Source organism: Muntiacus reevesi, chromosome 16 (assembly GCF_963930625.1).
Source record: "Muntiacus reevesi chromosome 16, mMunRee1.1, whole genome shotgun sequence".
Lineage (NCBI taxonomy): Eukaryota > Metazoa > Chordata > Mammalia > Artiodactyla > Cervidae > Muntiacus > Muntiacus reevesi.
Window position 1 is genome coordinate 61310481 of NC_089264.1, and position 20718 is coordinate 61331198.

A 20718-nucleotide genomic window follows, 5' to 3' on the forward strand; every position below is an offset into this window, starting at 1 on the left:
CACTCTCTAATTTTCTCCTCCTCAGTAATTTTCTAAGGGAAAAAATATTACATACAACATTGTATTGTGGGGAAAGAACGTTCTTTTCTTTGTTGAGAATGACTCCAAACCAGAAAAAAAAACCTCAAATATTACAGCTGAAATGCAAATTAAAATGTCTCACTTTTAAAAACTTTTTAGGCTGTTCTTTCACTTTGTAGCTCTGTGTAATCGATTATAAGATAAATGTTAATTGCCCTCTTTTATGCATGTTTTCTCCAAACCTCAAAAAGTACATTTAATTTCCCAAATACCTACCATTTCAACATCAGAAACAGGTCCAAAGCTAGTGACATATATGTCAGTTTTCACTTCTGTAACAGGACCTAGTAGGCATGAATTAAACAAGTGTGAAAAGATAATTACCAATCCTACAGGCAAGGAGGGTTTGATAATTAAAAAGTAAAGACAGATAAATCATGTTTTATAAGCATCTTATGTTTTCAGTGAGATTATGCATCTCTCCAAAAAATGTAGACAAAAGAACAACAAAACCAGAAAGCAATGTTTACTTACAGGCAAAAAGAAACCCCAAGTACTTACTGCGAATCTTAGCTCTTCAAAGATACATCACCCCGGGCACTGTTACAACAGGCAGTGCAGGGAACAAAAGCTTTTAGCCTTTGTGATTTTTTTTTATAGCCCAACATCTGATTGACTTTTAGTAAAGAAGTGAGCTGTTAAAAAGAGGGAACTTAACCACAAGAGTGAAGCAGAGAAAAACCATAATGGCTGTAAGGAACACATCTTCAGTGAGTTGAGGATATTGGTAAATAAACACAAAAATGATTCAGGTCACTTTTAACAATTGGAAGATCATCCACTGGTAATTAGGATCAAAGACAAGCTCTCCTAAAAGTCAAACCCATGTATGTTCTGCCATCTACTTGCTGTGTGATCTTGGGCAAGTTACTTAGCTCCTCAAGGGCAGCAACCTTACCTATCAGATAAGACTATTGATGGGGATCAGATGAAATTTCTCCTATGAGACCCTGAACACAGTTACACTTTCATGAAAGTATTTATCAAGTATTAGCTTTTCTTTGCTATTGAGATTCTTTCCTACATCTAAATAAGACTGTTTCAGGAACAAGTGTACAGGTGTGTTTGGCAGAAGCAAAACATGGGAGCATCACGGCAACAGGGCTGACACAGATTTCAGACAGAGGAAACTGCGGCGATCCAGGTTTAGCATGCTGCTTAAAATAGGAAATTCTGGAGTTCAAATTCGGCGCTAATAGTTTCTAATTGCATGATCTTGGTCAAGTCATATATCATCAGATACAGAGGAGGTTTTAATGTTTATTAGCTGAAATAATACATGTAAATCACTTGTCCCAGTCTCCAGAACATAACATGCTCAATAATGATAGTAATTATTATTGTACATAATAGCAATTTTAATTACTAATAAAAAGTTTAAATTGTTGCACTCTTAAACATCATTTCTTAAATGATGGTTTATAACACTGGATGGCCAAGGGCTATCTATTCCATACTGGAAAGAATAACATCTGTTATCAAGATGGACTGTTTCTCTTGAACACTGGGTAGGCAATTGGATTTATGCCAAAAAGGACACAGAGCAGTTGGAATAGCTTTATGCCCTAGGTCTAAAGTTATCCTCATAAAACAAATGAGAGTATTTCTCCCTCTACATGGTGAAGATTGAACCACAGAAAGAAAAGTCTTCCAAAGGAGAAAGAAAATTCTTTCTTGAATAAGTATCCTAAGAAAAATATATCCTTTGGAAGTACAGTGGGAGAAACAGTATAAATCTGGTTGATCTGCCATGAGTTTTCACTTTTTAAAAATAACATTTTCTAAAATGTTTAAATTTTTTTTCATTTTTAAAAAAATAACCAAAAAACAGAGAGGATAAGTGTAAGAAGTTGACTGAATTTTTATTTGAATGAGAAATTGAAAACAGCAACAACAAAAATTTGATAATAATAAGCTTATGAAAGTCAAAGTGCTTCAGGAATAGACAGATAATCCAGGAAGCAAATAATGTGTGCCAAACCCTAGTAGATGAAGATTTCATTCAAAAAAATTCAAAAGTGGGAGAAATCACTCTGCTAGCTTCTTAAGGACAATTGCTAAAGTGTTAAAAACATGACTTCAGTGCAAGTCAGGACAAGGAGTGATAAGTTACCCAGAACAATTAAGGCTGAATAGATCTTGACAATAAGACTGTTTGATGAGAACCTTAAGAAATTCAGTTACTTTGAAGATCAACTTAGGAAACTGGTTCTCAAACTTTAACAGGATTAGAACCAACCAGAAGGTTTATTAAGGCACACATTGCTCATGCCTAGCTCAGACTTGCTGCGGAGTAGGTCTAAAGTAGGGCTTGAAAATTTACATTTCTAACAGTTCCGAGGGGATGCTGTTCGCTTTAGTTCACAGAAAATGTTTATCTGTTTCCTAGAACAGTATTTATTTAGCTAACTGTGTCCTGCAAAATATTAATACCACAGGTGTTCTATTGACATGCAGGAAAGATAGGAAAGGGAGGGATTAAGCCAATCATATTTTTCCTTATACATTTATTTTAAGGTGCGTGGGTTTATACTAGTTCTTAAAGTTATAATGATTCCATGACAATAATGAATCTTTTCAAATTCTGACATAACATTGTTACTTTTTCAATGATTCTTGAAAAATGCTTTATGTTCAGAATTACAACCTTGATTATTTGTGACATGATTCAGTATTTACTTTACACAATCAAAAAGGTCTTTGAGATTGAATGAGAGCCTAAAAGTATATAATTGATAGAAAAATGGCATTTGGACACGCATTCATTCAACATTTATTGAGTGACCACCTAATGTACACCATTCCATGCTAGGCTCTGGTGTTACAGCGGTAAATCAGAAGTTTCCTGCCTCAGGCACTTAACATGCTATTGGGGGAGTCAAAGCATAAATAATAAGGAAATGAATTAAATGAAAGAATGCCATCATTCATAAGAGAAACAAAACAGGCTGGTAATAGTCTGGGAAAGCCACTGTAGATTTTTTAGCCACTCTTCAATGCAGTGACTTATTTTGAATTTCTAAAATTCTATTTTTCTATTAAGGTGTAGCTGATTTCCTATACAGTGGGCTTCCCTGGTGCCTCAGATGGTAAAGAATCCACCTGCAACGCAGGAGACCTGGGTTCGATCCATGTTGGGAGGATACCCTGGAGGGGGGCATGGCAACCCGCTCCAGGGTTCTTGCCTCGAGAATCCCATGGACAGAGGAGCCTGGTGGGCTACAGTCCGTGGGGTCGCAAAGAGTCAGACACGACTGAGCGACTCAGCACACAGCACACAGTTGATTTGTAATGTCGCACCGATCTCCAAAGCAGTGACTTTCAAACAGATCTGAAGAATGATCACAAGACATTGGAAAAGCTGAGAAAATGCATTTCAGGTAAGAGAATTTCAAGAGGAAAAACAGACAGAACACCTCCTTCGCTGTCCATGTTCTGAAAGTTGTATCTTTTAAGCAACTTATTTATAATACATGTTAAGTTCACTGTTTTAAACTTGTAGAAATTCCAGTGAAAGAGATTGTTATGAGCTGAATTATATTCTCCTAAACTCACACGTTGAGCATCTAGTACTTCAGAATGTGATTATATTTTGAGATAGGGTCTTTACAAGGGGAATAAACTTAAAATGAGGTCATTAGGCTGGGCCTGAATTTAATATGACTGGAGCACTTACAAGAAGAGGAAATAGAACACAGATACCCACAGAAGAAAAGCTATGTGAAGATACAAAGAGAAGACAGCCAACTAAAAGCCCGGGGGCAGAGCTGAGAAGAAATCAGCCTGCTGACGCCTTGATCTTGGGCTCCTAGCTTCTGGAATTGTGGAAAAACGGAACTTGCTGTTGCTGAAGCCACTCTGTCCATGGCACTTTGTTGTGGCAGCCAAGGCAACTGAATGCAGAGGTTAATCATTTGTCCTGTCGTTCCCCCCCAGGTTGCCCCCTCCGATAGGCAGTCCAGCTCTCTCTGTTTATAGGCTATGGTAAGAAGTTTGACTTGTATTCCTTAATCACTGGGAGACCATTGAAAAGTTTGAGGCAAGGAAAATATATGATCTGAATCACTCTGGCATTTGTATGGACACTGAATTATAGGGAAGCAAGAGGAGAAGAAGGTTCCCTGCTGGCTCAGGCAGTACAGGATCTGCCTTCAATGCAGGAGACCCAGGTTCAATCCTGGGGTCTGGAAGATCCCCTAGAGAACGGAACGGCAACCCACTCCAGTAGCTTTGTTGGAGAAATTCCTGGACAGAGGAGCCTGGAGGGCTACAGTCCATTGCATCACAAAGAGTTGGACATACCTGAGTGACTAACACACACACACAAGCAGCTGAAGAAACCCCTTCCAAGAGGCCGCTGAGCTAAGCCAGGTGACGGGTGACGGTGTCCTGGACGAGGGCTGCGCCAGCGGGGATGGGGAGTGGACGAGTCAAGGGGCAGGTGTGTGTGGCTGCTCCCGAGCAGTGGGGCTGTTCCCCAAACAATAAGCCAAGACACCAGCATTTATCGAAGGCCTGCTATGTGCCAGGGGCCCACTCCGGCGGCTCAGCGGCCAAGAAGCCAGCTGCAATGCAAGAGAGACGGGAGATGCGGGTTCGATCCCTGGGTCGGGAGTGCCCCTGGAAGACGGCACGGCAACCCACTCCAGACGCGTCTCCTGGAGAGTCCCATGGACGGAGGAGCCTAGGGGGCTGTGGCTCGTGGGTCACAAACAGTGACTGAGCAGGCTTGTCTGCATGCGCCAAGCAGGGTACTAAATTCTTCCCATACGCTATTTCATTCAATCTTCACAACATTCTCCAGGAATGGTGTTTTAAGAGGACTTTATGGATATGGAAACTGAGATCACAGAGGTTAAAGGCTATATTCCAGAGCCAGAATCATAAACTCCCTGGTTGACCTACAAGACATATTCTAGATTTACTATGTGAGTGATGTCATTAAATAGCACATCCACCATTAATGACAAACACATAATTTTCTATCCAGTACATAGCATGCCATGCCTATCTTTCTTGCTTTGTTTCATGAGTAGTTTCTGAACTACATTCCTGCAGCTCTTCTTACGCATTTGCTCCTCTTCTCATTACAGTCTGCTCCACTCTTTCTCTCTTTAAGAGCAAAGGTGAATCTTAATTCTCTCGGAAATCCCAAACGAGCACGGTGTTTTTCACAGACTAGGTGGTAAATAACGATGTGTTTGACTGTCTTCCCAGTATCATCCTAGCAGTGTTTTAAAACCTCCCCAAAGGAAAAAAATTCTGGGATTCATTTGTTACATCAGCTAAGCTACAAATATTTCCTGATTAAAGTAGAATCCATGTTTTATTTATATTTGAATCCTCTTCCTGAACAAATTTTAGGCCTTAAATGTAATAGATTTCCAATAAATCAGTTCTCAATGAACAACGGTCACTATGCAATTAAGAATAATTCTAGGAGACGCTTCCTCTAACACTGCTGTTTAAGATGTTCGAATGAACCTTCCTAAGAGTATAATTACATAGAATCCAGATGATTTTGATCTTGGAAGGACTTCGCATAATTTTATATGCATTTGTGTAACACAAAGGAATCTTTTATTTTAAAATCTTGCTTCTTTGATAACAAGGAAATAGTTGTTAATCCCCCCAACAGAGTGGATAATTCCTAGGGCAAAGCGATCTTCAACAGTTGTGCAAGGGACCAAGGTCACCAGGATCAAATTCGGAGGAATACTCCCATCTCATTAATGAATCGAACCTGCTTGGAAAGTGGGGAAGCAATTAACCATGTCTTAGACAGTTTCCCACTCTTTAGCTTTAGAGACCTGCACAAAAATATCACTTTTTAATTTCTTCTCTAGTAAAAGGGTTCAACGTGTTGTCACACCAAGGAAAAAAGACATAAGCTGTTTTGCAGACACTGAAATGAGTCCGCTCCTGTTCTCCAGATCGCCTTCTGAGCTAACCTAAATCCGTGCATCCAGCTACATCTCATAAAACACTATTAATGTCTCCCCAAACCAAGCGACTTAAAATATTTAAGATGTATGATAACAACAATGAATCTTGATGTAACATGTAAAGAAATCTCTAATTCTCTCTGTCACCTACAAAATATAGAAAAACTAGCCTTCCCGCATATTAAAGAAGGAACAGGTATCTATTGATACTGTTGAGAAAGCAAACAAGTACAGAGCTTTACTTTGACATTAAAGAGTAGTGCCTCCTTTATGCTATGATCCTTCTATGAATCCAGCTCTACTTTTTAAATATTGAAGCCATCAAATAAACAAATAAGAACAGTACCTAAACAACAAAAAATATGAGCAAAAGATGAAAATGCTGTTCATAGAAGGAAAATTCTTGCGAGCAATAAAATTTTGAAAAGATGTTCAATCAGAGTAGAAATCAGAAAAATACAAGTCATTTCACATTAAAATACCATTTCTGTTCTAAAGTGTTGAAAGGTTTGTGGATCCTGAATCTCATATTCACTGTAAATGGGTTTGAATTTGTAAAACTACCACAGAAAACAGTTTGGCATTATCTCATCAAATTGAACTCCCACTTACACTAAGATCCAGAAAAATCCACTCTTGGATATATATGCAAAAGCAACTCTTGCACATTTACAGCAGGGAATTTGGGCCAGAATATTCACAGAAACACAATCTTGGAAACAAGCAAAATGCCTACTGCCAACAGAGCAGCAGATGAATCAGCTAGTTCCTATGCAATGGGAATATCACACAGCAGTTAAAATGAATGATCTATAGCAAGACACGATGCTAAGAATAGATTTTAGAAATACACAAGTGAAAAAGCATCAAAAGATAATAGCATGTTCAAAACAAATGAAATTTTTTAAATTTCAATGTCCTTATTAAAAGAGTAAATTTGAGCTAAAGCAATATTCAAATAAAGCTATGTAATAACTTAAAAAGGTCTCAGAATCATGGTTATTTTGGGTGGGGAAAACATGTAAATAGGGTGAGGGAGACCATATAGCAGAGTAAGTTATCAAGGTTGTGCTGTTTAATTATTTAAATGGGTGTTTGTTTTATTATAGCAAACGAATGAATAGATGGATAGATATAAAGAAGTCTATCTGTGGACCAATAATGGAAATGTGTCATGAACCAAGGATTATTAATCCAGAACCTAATTATGTGTAGCAGAAGCTTTTTAAAACAAATACATAAAAAGGCTTAGACAATAAAGCAGCTATTTGCTTAATGATATACAAAATGCAAGTTGATGCAATTTTTCATCTAAGAGAAAATGAACATCTCAGTGAAATATCATCTAAATGTCCACCAAGTTATTAATAACCAAATTTTTAGTGCCTATCTTAGGAAACAAAAAAATCCATTTTGCATATTCTTGTCCTAAGGAACCTACGTGTAGATTAGCACCAGTGCATCCTTTTTGTTAAATCAAGAGCATAAGAAAGTAAATTTGTGATTTGGATTCTACAGTCTCTTGCTGTCTCAAGGGCATCTTTCTTTCAGTTATCCCTTCCCTCCACTCTAATATTAAATTATTCTCTCCTTGTCTGTTTCCAGTGGTACACAAACAGCTCATGGTATTTCTAATTCTTTGGAAAAGGTAATCTTCTCTCTTCCTCTTCTCTTTCATATGTAAACTTTGAGGGGAAAAGAAGACTATGCTGACTGCCTGGAATTTTCTTTTTATTCACCCCATCATCTATTACAATCTAGTTTTCATGTTTAGGATCCACTCAAATTCCTTTTGTCAGTATCATCAGTTTTTTTTTCCCTATCTACAGCATCCTTCCTTCAAAGTTTTAAAATAATCTTATTTCTCTCATTTTAAAAAAAGATCTCTTGATGCTACTTCTCCCGTTGACCAGCTCATTTCTCTGCTCCCCTGTACAGATGCCCAGAAAGAAACTCCTCTCATTCTTTCTAGAACACACTCAATCAGACTTTCACCTTCATCACGTCACCGAAGCTGCCTTTGTCAAAATCACTGGAGATGTAGATATTGCTAAATCTAGTGGTCCACTTGATGTTCTTATCTTTATCTGTCAGAAGCATTAGACATAATTGATCAATTTTACCTCTACTTTGAAATACCTTTTTTTCTTTACATCCAATCTAAACACTCTCTTTGATGTGTTCTTTCGACCTCAAAGGCCATTCCTTTTCAGTCTTCCTGAGACAGAAATTCCTCCTCCTCTCCCCTACCTCTTAACACCGGGGACTTTGGAGCTCAATATTTGTACTTCTTCTCTATCACCATTAATTCCTTGGTTTTCTCTGTAGTCTTATGGCCTTATATACCATACACATTGACATATCCAATATCCCTGCCTTCCAAGACCATCTTCATTTTGCATCCAGTAAGCAGCTCAAACGTAACATATCCACATGCAAATTGTTCAGCTACATCCCCAAGCTGCTTCAGTCAGTTTTGGCAGCTCCGTTCTTCTAGCTGTTCAAGTCTAAAACTCTTGAGTCAGACCTGATGTCTCCATTTTTTCTCACATCTCATAGTCTAGCTGTCACCAGTAGACTAGAACTTTGAAAAATAGCCAAAAGCCAGCCATTTCTTACAATTTTACAGGCTTCTCTGCCATCAACTTGGTCACAATGGCCATCAGCTTTTGCCTGCCTTTCTGCCCTTGACCCTGACTTACGTTCCCAACCCAGCAACCGAGTGAGCGTTTGAAAATTGGCCAGTTCAGGTCTCACCCCTAGTGGCATCCTTCCAGTTACTTCTGATATCATTCAGAGTAAAAGCAAAGCTCTCACCAGCCTGCAAAGCTTTGTACAACCTCATCCTTGCATCACACTGACCCCCTCACTCCTCAGTCTTACTATGTTCATGCAGGGGCACGTCTGTTCTCAGCAAGTTCCTTCTTAGCAGGAGGCCCACCTAAAGACAACTTAGGCTTTTATCTACTTAGAAGCACAGTGCAAATACCCACACACGATCTCTAAATTCCACCCCTCTCCCCTCACTGTTCCTCCTCCAATCCTCTCCAATCTAAATAACACTATTCTCCATCCGTTTTCTCAAAATAAAAAATCCAGGACTCTTTTTATTTCTCCCTCTCCTTTACCACCGATATAGGAATCCATCACCAATTTTTTGTTGAATTATACCTCCAAAATATATCTCACCTTTATCTATTTATATTCATCTTTGTTGCATCTACCATCTTATTCCAAGCCACCATTAACTAAATGGAGACAACCAGGGAATAAAAGGGTTTTTTTTCCCCCATTGGAGTCCTTGCTTCTAATATTGTCCCAACTCCATATCTAGGCCTTTCTTTTTATTATGCAGCAGCCAGAGATACCATATTACAATCTAAGTCATAATGTCATTCCCTCTACCTAAAAAACTCCAACGGCATCCAGGTTCGTAAAAGAAAAGTCCTTTACAAACGACCTTGCATAACCTGACCTCCTCGAACAACACTAAGCCTGTGAGATTCTTCCTCTTGCTTTCTGACTCCAGGCAGCGGGACCCCTTCCCTGTCTGAACCTCATTCATTTGTTACCCACCTCAGGCTTCGCGTTTGTTTCTTGTTTTTGTTTTCTGCCTGAGACGAGTTTTACTCACTCTCCCCATGTCCGTCACCTTTAGGTCTCAGCTTAAACATCTACCTCACCCACTGTATCTGAAATAGATCTCTCACCCAATTGATTCTTTATCTTAGCATTTGGATTGTTCCATAGCATTATCTTTAAATGTTTGTTTCCCTGTTATTTTTATCTCTCTACACTGCTTAGCCTGTGTCTGATTCAGAATTATATCTTTACAACTTCACATTGTTCTTAGCACATAACAATTTCTCACTATCTGTTGATTTAACCAATGAATGGAAGTGACAAGTTTGAAGAGAATGAAGCTTTATTTTTCTGTTGCCCTGTGGACTTCAAGCGTTCTTTTCATTTATATATTTTTAAAAATATATTCTCTGTCAACATTCAACTAATAAAGCTGGCATGATATATCAATTTAATTTTTAGCTTGAGATGTGGGGTTGCAAAGAGCCGGACACAACTTAGTGACTGAACAATACATCATTTTAAAACATTTCGAGGATATTTGCATTTCTGTGGGAAAATCATTCCAAATTTACCTAGGGTATATCAATCCTAAAAGATATCAATCCTGAATATTCACTGGAAGTTCTGATGCTGAAGCTGAAGCTCCAATACTTTGGCCACCTGACGCAAAGAGCCGACTCATTAGAAAAGATCCTGATGCTGGGAAAGATTGAAGGCAGAAGGGGGAAACAAAGGACGAGACGGTTGGATGACATCCCCAACTCAATGGACATGACTCTGAGCAAGCTCCAGGAGATGGTGAAGCACAGGGAATCCTGGCGTGCTTCAGTCCATGGGGTCGCAAAAAGTCGGACGCGACTAAGTGACTGAACAACAATATATTCCCCCAATGTTTGCTTTCCCATTTAAAAATGCTATTAAGTCTTTAAAGTAAAAGTTCTCATTTTACTCCTCTGGGAGAAATGGCGTTTTGCTTACTGCAATGACCTACTTAGTAACAGGAAGGTATGTTCATGAAAATTTGACTCTTGGTCAACAGAAGGATGCAAAAAATGTCTTAGAAGTGGTTGAAGCAAAAGACCAACTGCCTGACTAAGGTTTTAAAGAGTCAAGTGTGAGTTCGGATCTTGTCTTGTCAATTAGAAGATGCAGGATTCTTGGGTAATTCCTTGCAATTTTCCCAGCCTCCTCTCTAAGAGAAGAATGGAGCATGCCCTGCTTATCTTTTTGCATTGTTGTGATCATCTTATTAGAAATCATATGTGAAAATGTTTTCAAAGCTGCAGAAAACCTTACTCACATGAAGTCCTACAGTGTTTCTGAACATCCTTGCAAAACCCTCGTGTTCCACTGCCATTTCAGAGAGATTGTGGAAGATGAGCCAAGGCAATTATCTCTATCTATACGTCTCTGGAAGCATTTATTATTCCAGATCATGCGCCTCAATTATTCCAGATTTTGTGCAGAGATGCACAAAAAGATTGTGTAATCCTTCGATCAATGGAAGTGGATAAGGGCTGACTTCCCAGGCTACCTCCAGGTGGTTAGCACCTTAGCTATGCATTTTTTTTTTTAGGAGGTGATAATTTTTTTCCATTTATTTTTATTAGTTGGAGGCTAATTACTTTACAAAATTGTAGTGGTTTTTTGTCATACATTGACATGAATCAGCCATGGGTTTACATGTGTTCCCCATCCCGGGGATTAGCTATGCATTTTTAAGAACTTGTGTAACAGTGCTGAGGGGGATAGAGGCCAGGGGATGGCTCTCTAGCTCCTTTGTGGGATGGTTTACTGTGTGCTGCCTCTGGTTGGCGCAAGCTCCTTCCAGCTGGTAGCAGGCTGGAAGAACTCTGCCTGAAAAGATGTCCCAGTCTAGCTGCCCTCACTCACTCTGCCTCCATCCTTCCCGTCTCCCCTTTCCCCTTTCCTCTTCCAACAGAGACAAGGGAGAGGGGACCCTGGAGGGATGAAAAGAAAGAACCATTTCAGTTCCTTTTACCTCCCCATTGCAAGCTGTGCTGCTGAGTTAAAAATATGTAATTTCATTTCCAAGTCTATTTCAACCCTTGCCTGGCCTACTGAGCAATCACAAACCTTCCCATTTCAATTCAGATCTTTGCTTTTAGCTTTATTTTAAAGGGAACACTGCTAAGTTGTATAAACAGATATAAAGTAAACGATCTACAAAGAGCAGAAGTAGGATTAAGGGAACCAGGAAGTAAATCTGTATTTATAGCACAATGGTCAAATTCTGAATTATTTTCATTTCATTTCAAAAATGCCAAATTTTCCACAAGATATAAAATGTCAAGAAAGGCATCAAGCCTGTGGCATTCAAGAGTTTCTGCTAGCAATGAATTTTCTCATTTTTCTGTGATGCTCATTTATAACATCATGTAAACAGATTACACATTTTTCTGCAGGTGAGAATTACTCTTCCTCTGTTACATCTGGAATACTACATATTTACAGAGAATGACCCACTTCTAAATAATGAATCACATTCACCACAAATATTTATGAGCAACAACCCCCAAAATTGTGCTACATGGTAAATTATTAATAATGAATCAACTACTAACACTTAAAATAATGTGAATTCAACCCCTTCCCATAAAGCTATAAAAGAACCTCCAAGTGGGCAATGAATATCACTTGGCAGATACAAACAAGATGACTAATGCCCCTGAAACATTTTAGCAGTCCTGCAGCTAACCAAAATCCAGCAATGGCTTCTATAGGTGGATTTCATTTATTTTATTGTCTATATACTATCATGGGAGAAGGTAGTTGGTAAAAAAATGATGCATCTACAATGGATCCCTTCTTCCTTTTGAATTATAACTTGCATTACAACCAACTGGGCAGATGTGATTTCAATTTTCCACATTTAATCATAAAATCATACAGTTTCAATAACTTTTTGCTTTAATTTATGTTCAGGGACATCAGCTCACTAATGAATATTTAAACTACATGTGATTTGATACTTCTATTATTTTTTTCCTTTACTTAAAATGTCAAGTTTAAAAACTTTATGGGCAGATAAATCCTCTTTTATTGATATAATATAGCCTTAAATAGCATCACATCATCTGAAACCTTCTCCACAGAGTTATTTTTGATCTAAAGTGATAATTTCCCAGTCACTTAAGAAAGATCGTGCATTGACAAATGATTCACTTCTGTAAGGAAGTCTTTTTTCAGATCTGCATGAAGGCGAATGCAGAGCTAAGCATCCTACCCCTAGAGGGGCAACATGAGAAGAACTGGGAGAATCTTTCATCCTCTCACCCACCTTTATCACTGCCAAAATGCAAAAAAAAAAAAAACCCGAATTAAATCCCTCAATGGCTCCCAGTAACCTTCTCAGTAAAACCCAGGAATAAGGAATAAAGGGGGCTCCTGGTTCCAGAAGGCTGGATTCCAGTCTATCATTAATATGCTCTGTTAGTCATTCAGTCATGCTTGACTCTTAAGGAACCCAAGGACTGTAGCCCGCCAGGCTCCTCTGTCCACGGAATTCTCCAGGCGAGAATACTGCAGAGGGTTGCCATTCCCTTTCCCCAGAGGATCTTCCCAACCCAGGGGCCGGACCTGAGGCTCCTGTGTCCTTTGCATTGCAGGCGGATTCTTTACCACCAGAGAAGCCTGGTTTAGTATGTTCTGTTCCTCAGTGTAAATCACTTTCTCTTTCAAACATTCTCCTTTGTTACATGGGAAGAACAAGACTGGAGAGAGTCCTAAAACCCATCCAATTCTCTTTTATTTTCAACAATTCTTTCTAAGCTGGGACCAAACACCTCTGGAATAGTATCTAATTCTGTTCTTTTTCCCAGGAACATCCTGCTCCCATTTACTTTCTACACTCCCCATCCTTATCTCCTAAAACCCTCAAAAGGAAGCGCAAATGCCTCAGTGCTTCTAATACTATGATATTCATCAGAGAGTATCTGATAGCACCCTCGTGTTGTGTTTGTGGGTTTGTCTTTTAAGTACACAACTTGATCTGGGTTCCAATATTGCCCATGCCATTTATTAACGGTGAACTTGGACCAGTTGGTTATCTTCGCAAGCCTCAACTTCTGCATCTGTAAAACAGGGGTAGTAATTAACGCCTTTCTCTCGGGGTTGTTGTGAGGTTAAACAGTGAGGTTCCTTATCCTTGAAGGTAGAGCCTGTGTCTTACTCGACTCATTTCCCAAGAAGTAACTAGATCAGAATAGTGGAAAGAACAGGAACTCGGTGGTCAGAGACGTGGGCTGCGGCTTTAGGTGAAGACTGTCCTCACTGAACTGGACTGGGAGGGTGTTTGAGGTTAAGAATCGTATCTTGAGATTTCTGTGAACCCGGTGCCTAGCACATGCCTGAGGTTCTCATTACATAAGCAAAGGGCCTATGGATAGGAAAAGCGAGCAACAAGGCTGTGAATGGACGCGCCTCTGTTAAACCCTTGTGCATATTTCTGCAGGAAGAAATCAGGCAGAAGCGTCCCTGACTTCAAAGTCTTGGGAGGGAAGTGGACAGCCAGCTCTCCAAGTAAAGTGCAGTTTGGTCCCAGGGCAGAAAAGAACAGGCAAGGACGGCTTCTCCGGGAGAGCAGGCCGCTGCGAGCCCTAGATTCCCGTCCCGGCGGAACAGGGCCGCGGTTCTGGCTGAGGAGGCAGCGCCACGTGGGGGGACAGGGGACTCGGGGCCGGCTGTCCAGGCGCAGCCTGCCCTGGGCGCGGCGGCCAGGCTGGGAGAGCCGCTTCTCGGGCCGCGGAGCCCCGTCCCCGTTCCGACGCCCTCCCGCCCCGCCCCGCCCCGCAGTCGGGTCCCCGGAGGTGATTAGCGCGGGGGAGCCGCGAGCTGCCAGCGGCGGGGAGGCGGAGAGTGCCGCGGGGGCGGCTTCTCCTCGGAGGTCTCGCCAAGCGGGAGCGAGCGAAGAGGGGAGAAAGAGAGGGACTAACCGGTCTTTCATTTCGCGCTCCGGGCACCCCTAATGATAGTCCCACAGACAGACAGGCGGACGCAGACAGACAGAGGACACACTTGGGCGACTGAAACCGTGCATACCCCCAAATCCGGGACGCAGCCTGTTGTCATAACCATCGAGCAAACTGTCCAGGATGCGGGTAAAATTTTCTGGGCACAATTTCTCCTCCTTTTGGTTCTGTCCTGGGGATTCGTTTAAACTGCAAACGCACACACACACCAAAAAAAAAAAAAAAAAAACAGGCGGAGGGGTTATTTTAAGAATTGATCAACGAACAGGTGGAAACAGGTTCATGTTCTAGGAAGAATGAATCTCTTGCTCCAAACTAAAGGAGCCAGGGCCGAGGGATGGGGAGAGACGGCCCGGGGAGGCGCAGCCCGCGCACGCGGCCCCAGGACCCACTCCTCTCGGACCCCGCGCCCCCGCTGCTCCAGGCGGTCGGCGGTCCGAGCAGCGCCGGGCTCCGCGCCCCTGACGGTGCAGCGGGGACCAGAGGGTCTGGCTCGCCTTGGGAGGGCGGGCGCCAGCGGAGACCCAGACCCGGCCCCGTCATCTCCCCCCGGCCCCCAGCGCCCCGGGGGACTCACCAGGCCGCCAGGCACACGAAGTGCAGGAGGGCGAAGCTGACCCCGAAGGACAGCGCGATCGCCGGGACCTTCTTGGCAGAAACCATCTCTGCAACATGCCATACTTTAAGCCTGTTCAGGTTTCCGGGCTCTCCAGAGGCCCCGAGCAGGGAGCGCGGCGAGGGCAGAGGCTCTCCGCGGCGTGCGCACACTCGCGCTCACACTCGCCCGCGCTCAGCCAGCCCCAGCCGCGGTGGGCGCGGGTGTGCGCGCGGGCCGGGGAGGCGGCTCCTGCCTCTCCTCGCCCCCGCCTTTCCTCGCCGAGCTCCCCGGGGGATGGGGAGCTGCGGAGAGCGCTCGCACGCCTTCGCGCCCGCACCCCGCGGCGGCCAGAGTTGACGCCCGGGGCGCGGATGCCGGAGGGCTGAGCGGCGTCCGCTCCGACGTCCGACTCCGGGGCGCGAGGCGGGGGCCGCAGCCTCTTCGCAGCTCCCGAGCCCGGCGCCAAGTGTGTCCCCGCCCACGGCCAAGCTTTGCCTCCCGCGGCATTTGGGTTTAACCCCTGAAGCTCCTCTCTCTCTGGGTGGCCGAGGACCTGTCTGCACCCATTTCGAGGCTGGAGGTGGAGGAAGGGCGAGATGGATGGGCTTTCTGGGCGAAGGAGTGGGAGATCTTCATGGGGGCAGGAAATCGGGTCTGGACGGAAACAGCCTCTGGGACCGTCCCCTCCAGGGGCTGTGGGGCGGCGGAGGAAAGAAGGACCTTCCTGGGGAAAGGGCTTGCAGCAGCTGGCGCTCTCGCCAAACTGTTGGGAGGGAGGCTTGAGCCTCGCTGTGTTGTCAACTCCTCTGCCAAGCTGTTGCTGCAAAGATAACAAATTCCTTTAGCCACCCGCCGCCGCCTGGCACGCGCATGCCCCCTGCTTCGCTGCTCCCTCCTTTCTCGGGAGGGAAGGGAACACGTGGAAACACGGGACAGCAGGGCACAATCACTGTCACTTGTTGAGACCCTTGACACTTTTCCTTTCACAGCAGAGCTGACTCCACATCCAGGACTCCTCAGGGAGCAGGGAAGGGATGTCCGGGGAAAGGGAGAGGAGAGAGCGGGAAAAGAGCGAGCGTGTGTGAGTGTGCGAGTGAGTGTGAGTGTGTGAGTGTGTGTGAGTGTATATGTGTGAGTATGTGAGAGTGTGTATGTGTGAGTGTGAGTGAGTGTGAGTGAGGCTGTGAGTGAGTGTGTGTGAGTGTGTGTGACTGTGTGTGTGAGTGAGTGTGTGTGTGTGACTGAATGTGTGTGTGACGGAGTGTGTGAGTGAGAGTGTGTGTGTATGTGTGAGTGTGCGTGTGTGTGTGTGACTGTGAGTGAGTGTATGTGTGACTGTGTGAGTGTGAGTGTGTGTGTGAGTATGTGAGTGTGTGTGTGTGTGTCAGTGGGTGTGTGAGTGTGTGTGTGTGAGTGTGTGATTATGCGAGTGTGTGTGAGTGAGTGTGTGTGTCTGTGTGTGTGCATGAGTGTGTGTGTGCGTGTGTGAATGTGTGTGTGTGTGTGCGATTGTGTGTGTGAGTGTGAGTGTATAGTGTGTGTGTTGTGTGTGTGTGAGTGTGTGAGTGTATGAGTTTGTGAGTGTGTGTATGAGCGAGTGTATGAGTGTGTGTGAGTGTATAGTGTGTGAGTGTGTTGTGTGAGTGCGTGAGTGTATGTGAGTGTGTGTGAGTGTGTGAGTGTGTGTGTGAGTGTGAGTGAGTGTATAGTATATGAGTGTGAGAGTGAGTGTGTGAGTGTGTGTGAGAGTGAGTGTGTGAGTGTGTGTGTGAGTGTGTGAATGTGTGTGTGGGTGGGTGTGTGCCGAAAATGAAAGCGACGCCTCAGAGTTCACTAGTGACTTGAAACACTATGCAGTGTAACTTTAGTGTTGCATTGAACAGATAAGCCCTTTCAGTAGAACTTCTAAAAACTTTAGTTATTGATTCCAAGAAGGAAAGGTGTCTTTCACCTTAATAGTGATTCCTATGGAAATACTTATATGTTGGATTAATGACCTAAGTAAATTTCTGTATAGGTCCCTAGAACCCCCAATAATTATGTTCTGTTTAGAACTTTGATGGTTTGTTCAAAATTTGATGACTGGTGGACTTATTTGATATGGAAACAATCAAACCAAGGGAGCTTGGTTTTTTGTTTTTTGGTTTTTGGTATTTTTTTTTTGCGTGTGTAAAATAAAAATTTCTCCTGCCATATTAATCAACAAGAAATGTCACAGCCATCAGTGACTTCTGGCCTCCAAATGTGAATGCAAGCTCCCACAGCTTCAAGACTTTGGATGCTGCCACCCCCAGGGTGATTGCTGAGGAGCTGGGGGAATGCTAGAAGAAAGGTGACCTAGGAAAACAGGATTGACTCCAGATACTTGAGATGCATATGAAAGGAATGAATTCAGGGAGCCTAGAGGGTTGCATCTTCCTATGCATAGAATGCTAAATTCCTTAATACCTGATCTTTGATGTTCAGACTGCCTGCTCCTTTTGTTGCAAACTAGTGTGTATGTAGACTGACTTCTCCCTGCCCCTTTGGGGCAGTTTTCTCAGACCTACTGAGATGTTGTCTCCTGGACTCAGAGTCCTAAACATTCCCAAGTAAAATAACTCTCTAGTTTCAGGCTGTGCTTATATTTTTTAGTCCACACTTGTTTGTTTCAGTCTCCTAGTTAATTTTTTTCTTACAAAAAGGAAGACTTTCCTGATTGCCAAAAATGCATAAGAGCCGGAGGTATGCAGTCTCTCTATATTCTGTACTACTTCCTTCCCGGCTTTTATTACATCTCATTCTAATTATCTTTCTCTTAATCTCCTGGAGGTCCTGAGCTGGGTAACTTTTCTTATCTGAGTTTACTTTTTTCTAATACAGTGCATGACACCTAGTACAAGGACAGGAAATATTTATTGAATGAACAATTAAATTAATGAATAGTTTGTTTTCAAGTCCACCTTAATTAACTTGGATGAAATTCAAGTTCAAGCAACCTCTTGGGGGAAAAAAATGGAAATACCAGTGTATTTCCCAAATAAGCCATGAAAACATTTGTCTCCTCAGATTATCCACATAAAAGATGCTAATACATTATAGTATTATTATATCAAACTATATTATTTCTCCAATCTTTGCTTTCCTACACTTTCTAAAATCTAATTTAGTATTCTCTACTTTTCTCTATAATTGCCATTAAATATGTATATACAAAACTGCATATGTATATATGTGTGTGTGTGTGTATATATATATATGTATATATATATATATATATAATAAAGAATAGAAAACTATGACCTTGGGGAAAAGAAGTTCCATATTGTTAAAACAAATTATCTTTAAAATATTAAGTATGTAAAACTAAAACCTCACAAAGCATAAAAAGAAGATTTCTCCTTTCATATAGCTATTTCCAATTTTATTTTTGCTAACTGACGTCTAGTACTTAAAATCAACTGAAGATAATGGTAGAAACATTTATATTTCATTTTTTTTGCATCACAGACTTCCATTTACACTATCTAAGGGCTTCCCTGTTGGCTCAGATGGTAAAGAATACATCTGCAGTGCGGGAGACCTCGGTTGGATCCCAGACTTGGGAAGATCCCCTGGAGAAGGGAACGATTACCCGCTCTAGTATTCTTGGCTGGAGAATTCCATGGACAGAATAGCCTGGCAGGCAAAAGTCCATGGCATCCCAAGAGTCAGACACGACTGAGCAACTTTCACTTTCACCTTTTTCATATACTATTAAACAAGTTACATGTTGGATTTACAGTCTAAAATGTTTAAAAATATATATATCTATACACATGTATGTATCATCAGTTCAGTCACTCAGTCGTGTCTGACTCTTTGCGACCCCATGGACTGCAGCACGCCAGGCTTCTCTGTCCATCACCAACTCCCAGAGCCTGCTCAAACTCAGGTCCATTGAATCGGTGATGCCATCCAACCATCTCATCCTCTGTCACCCCCTTCTCTTCCCTCCTTCAATCTTTCCCAGCATCAGGGGCTTTTCCAATGAGTCAGTTCTTCACACCAAGTGGCCAAATGATTGAAGCTTCAGCTTCAGCATCAGTCCTTCCAATCCGTCAGTCCTGGATATTCAGGACTGATTTCCTTTAGGATTGACTGGCTTGATCTCCCTGCAGTCCAAGGGACTCTCAAGAGTCTTCTCCAACACCACAGTTCAAAAGCATCAATTCTTTGGCACTCAGCTTTCTTTGTAGTCCAATTCTCCTATCCATACATGACTGCTGGAAAAACCATAGCCTTGACTAGATGGACTTTTGTTGGTAAAATAATGTCTCTGTTTTTTAATATGCTGTTTAGGTTGGTCATAGCTTTCCTTCCAAGGAGCAAGCATCTTTTAATTTCATGGCTGCAATCACCATCTGCAGTGATTTTGGAGCCCCCCCCCCCCAAATAAAGTCTGTCACTGTTTTCATTGTTTCCCCACCTATTTACCATGAAGTGATGGGACCAGGTGCCATGATCTTAGTTTTCTGAATGCTGAATTTTAAACCAACTTTTTCACTCTCCTCTTTCACTTTCATTAGGGCGCTATTTAGTTCTTCTTCGCTTTCTGCCATAAGGGTGGTGTCATCTGATATCCGAGATTATTTATACTTCTCCCCACAGTCTTGATTCCAGCTTGTGCTTCATCTAGCCTGGCATTAGATATATATATTGTCATGGTCTGGGGGCAAGTTTGAAAAGAATTTCCAGACAATAGACAGAATGAGAGGGAAATAAAGTTTATTACAGTGGGACATTCTATTAGAACAGCGGGCCAGCTCAAGAGAGAACCGATGTTGAACAGGGGTCCTTAATCCACTTTTATACCCAGGGTACAAGGAGTGGAATAGGGGTCTTGTGGGTCATTTGCTGAATGGATGAGGCACATATCCTGGGTTGAGGGGGGAGAGAAAGGAAAACATCTTCTCCCTATGGGGTAGGAGGGGAGACAGGTTATACTGTTCACGGGACCCTGAAATCTGTTAATAGTGACAACATGGGGGAGGGAAGGATGATACGGGTCTATTTTTTCCATTCCTGCATTCCAAAACCCTCCTTGGTTTTATCTGCTCTTTCACCCTTGGGTCACCACATATATCTTGTCGTTACAAACTTTAAAATAAATCCAGTATTCAAAAATTACAGTTTATTCCTACAAATATCACTCAATATGCTATTATTTGAGGCTTTCCTGTTAGCTCAGCTGGTAAAAAATCCTCTTGCAATGCAGGAGACCCTGGTTTGATTCCTGGGTCGGGAAGTTTACCTGGAGAAGGGATAGGCTCCCCACTCCAGTATTCTCGGGCTTCCCTGGGGGCTCAGACAGTGAAGAATCCGCCTGCAGTGTAGGAGACCTGGGATTGATCCCTGAGCTGAGAAGATCCGCTGGAGCCCACTCCAGTATTGTTGCCTGGAGCATCCCATGGACAGAGGCGCCTGGAGGGCTCCGGTCCACGGGGCCGCAGGTCATGCTCAGCCAGACGTGACTGAGCAACTGAGAACGTCAGCGCGC

General features: G+C 42.5%; 1 protein-coding gene across 3 annotated transcripts in view; it reads right to left on the bottom strand.

The window, feature by feature from the left end:
• The window catches only part of GABRA4 (gamma-aminobutyric acid type A receptor subunit alpha4), a 75705-nt gene extending 60389 nt beyond the window's left edge, over positions 1-15316 (bottom strand). For 2 of the 3 annotated variants that reach the window (XM_065907319.1, XM_065907318.1), the window contains exons 1-3: positions 15248-15276; positions 14673-14791; positions 298-365 (exon numbers count right to left, since the gene is read on the bottom strand). In XM_065907319.1, the coding sequence (XP_065763391.1) occupies positions 298-365; positions 14673-14791; positions 15248-15276 (216 nt within the window). Of the gene's footprint in view, positions 1-297; positions 366-14672; positions 14792-15179 lie in introns of all 3 variants that reach the window. The other variant, XM_065907317.1, reaches the window with a different exon arrangement.
• Between the last annotated feature and the right edge of the window lie 5402 nt (positions 15317-20718).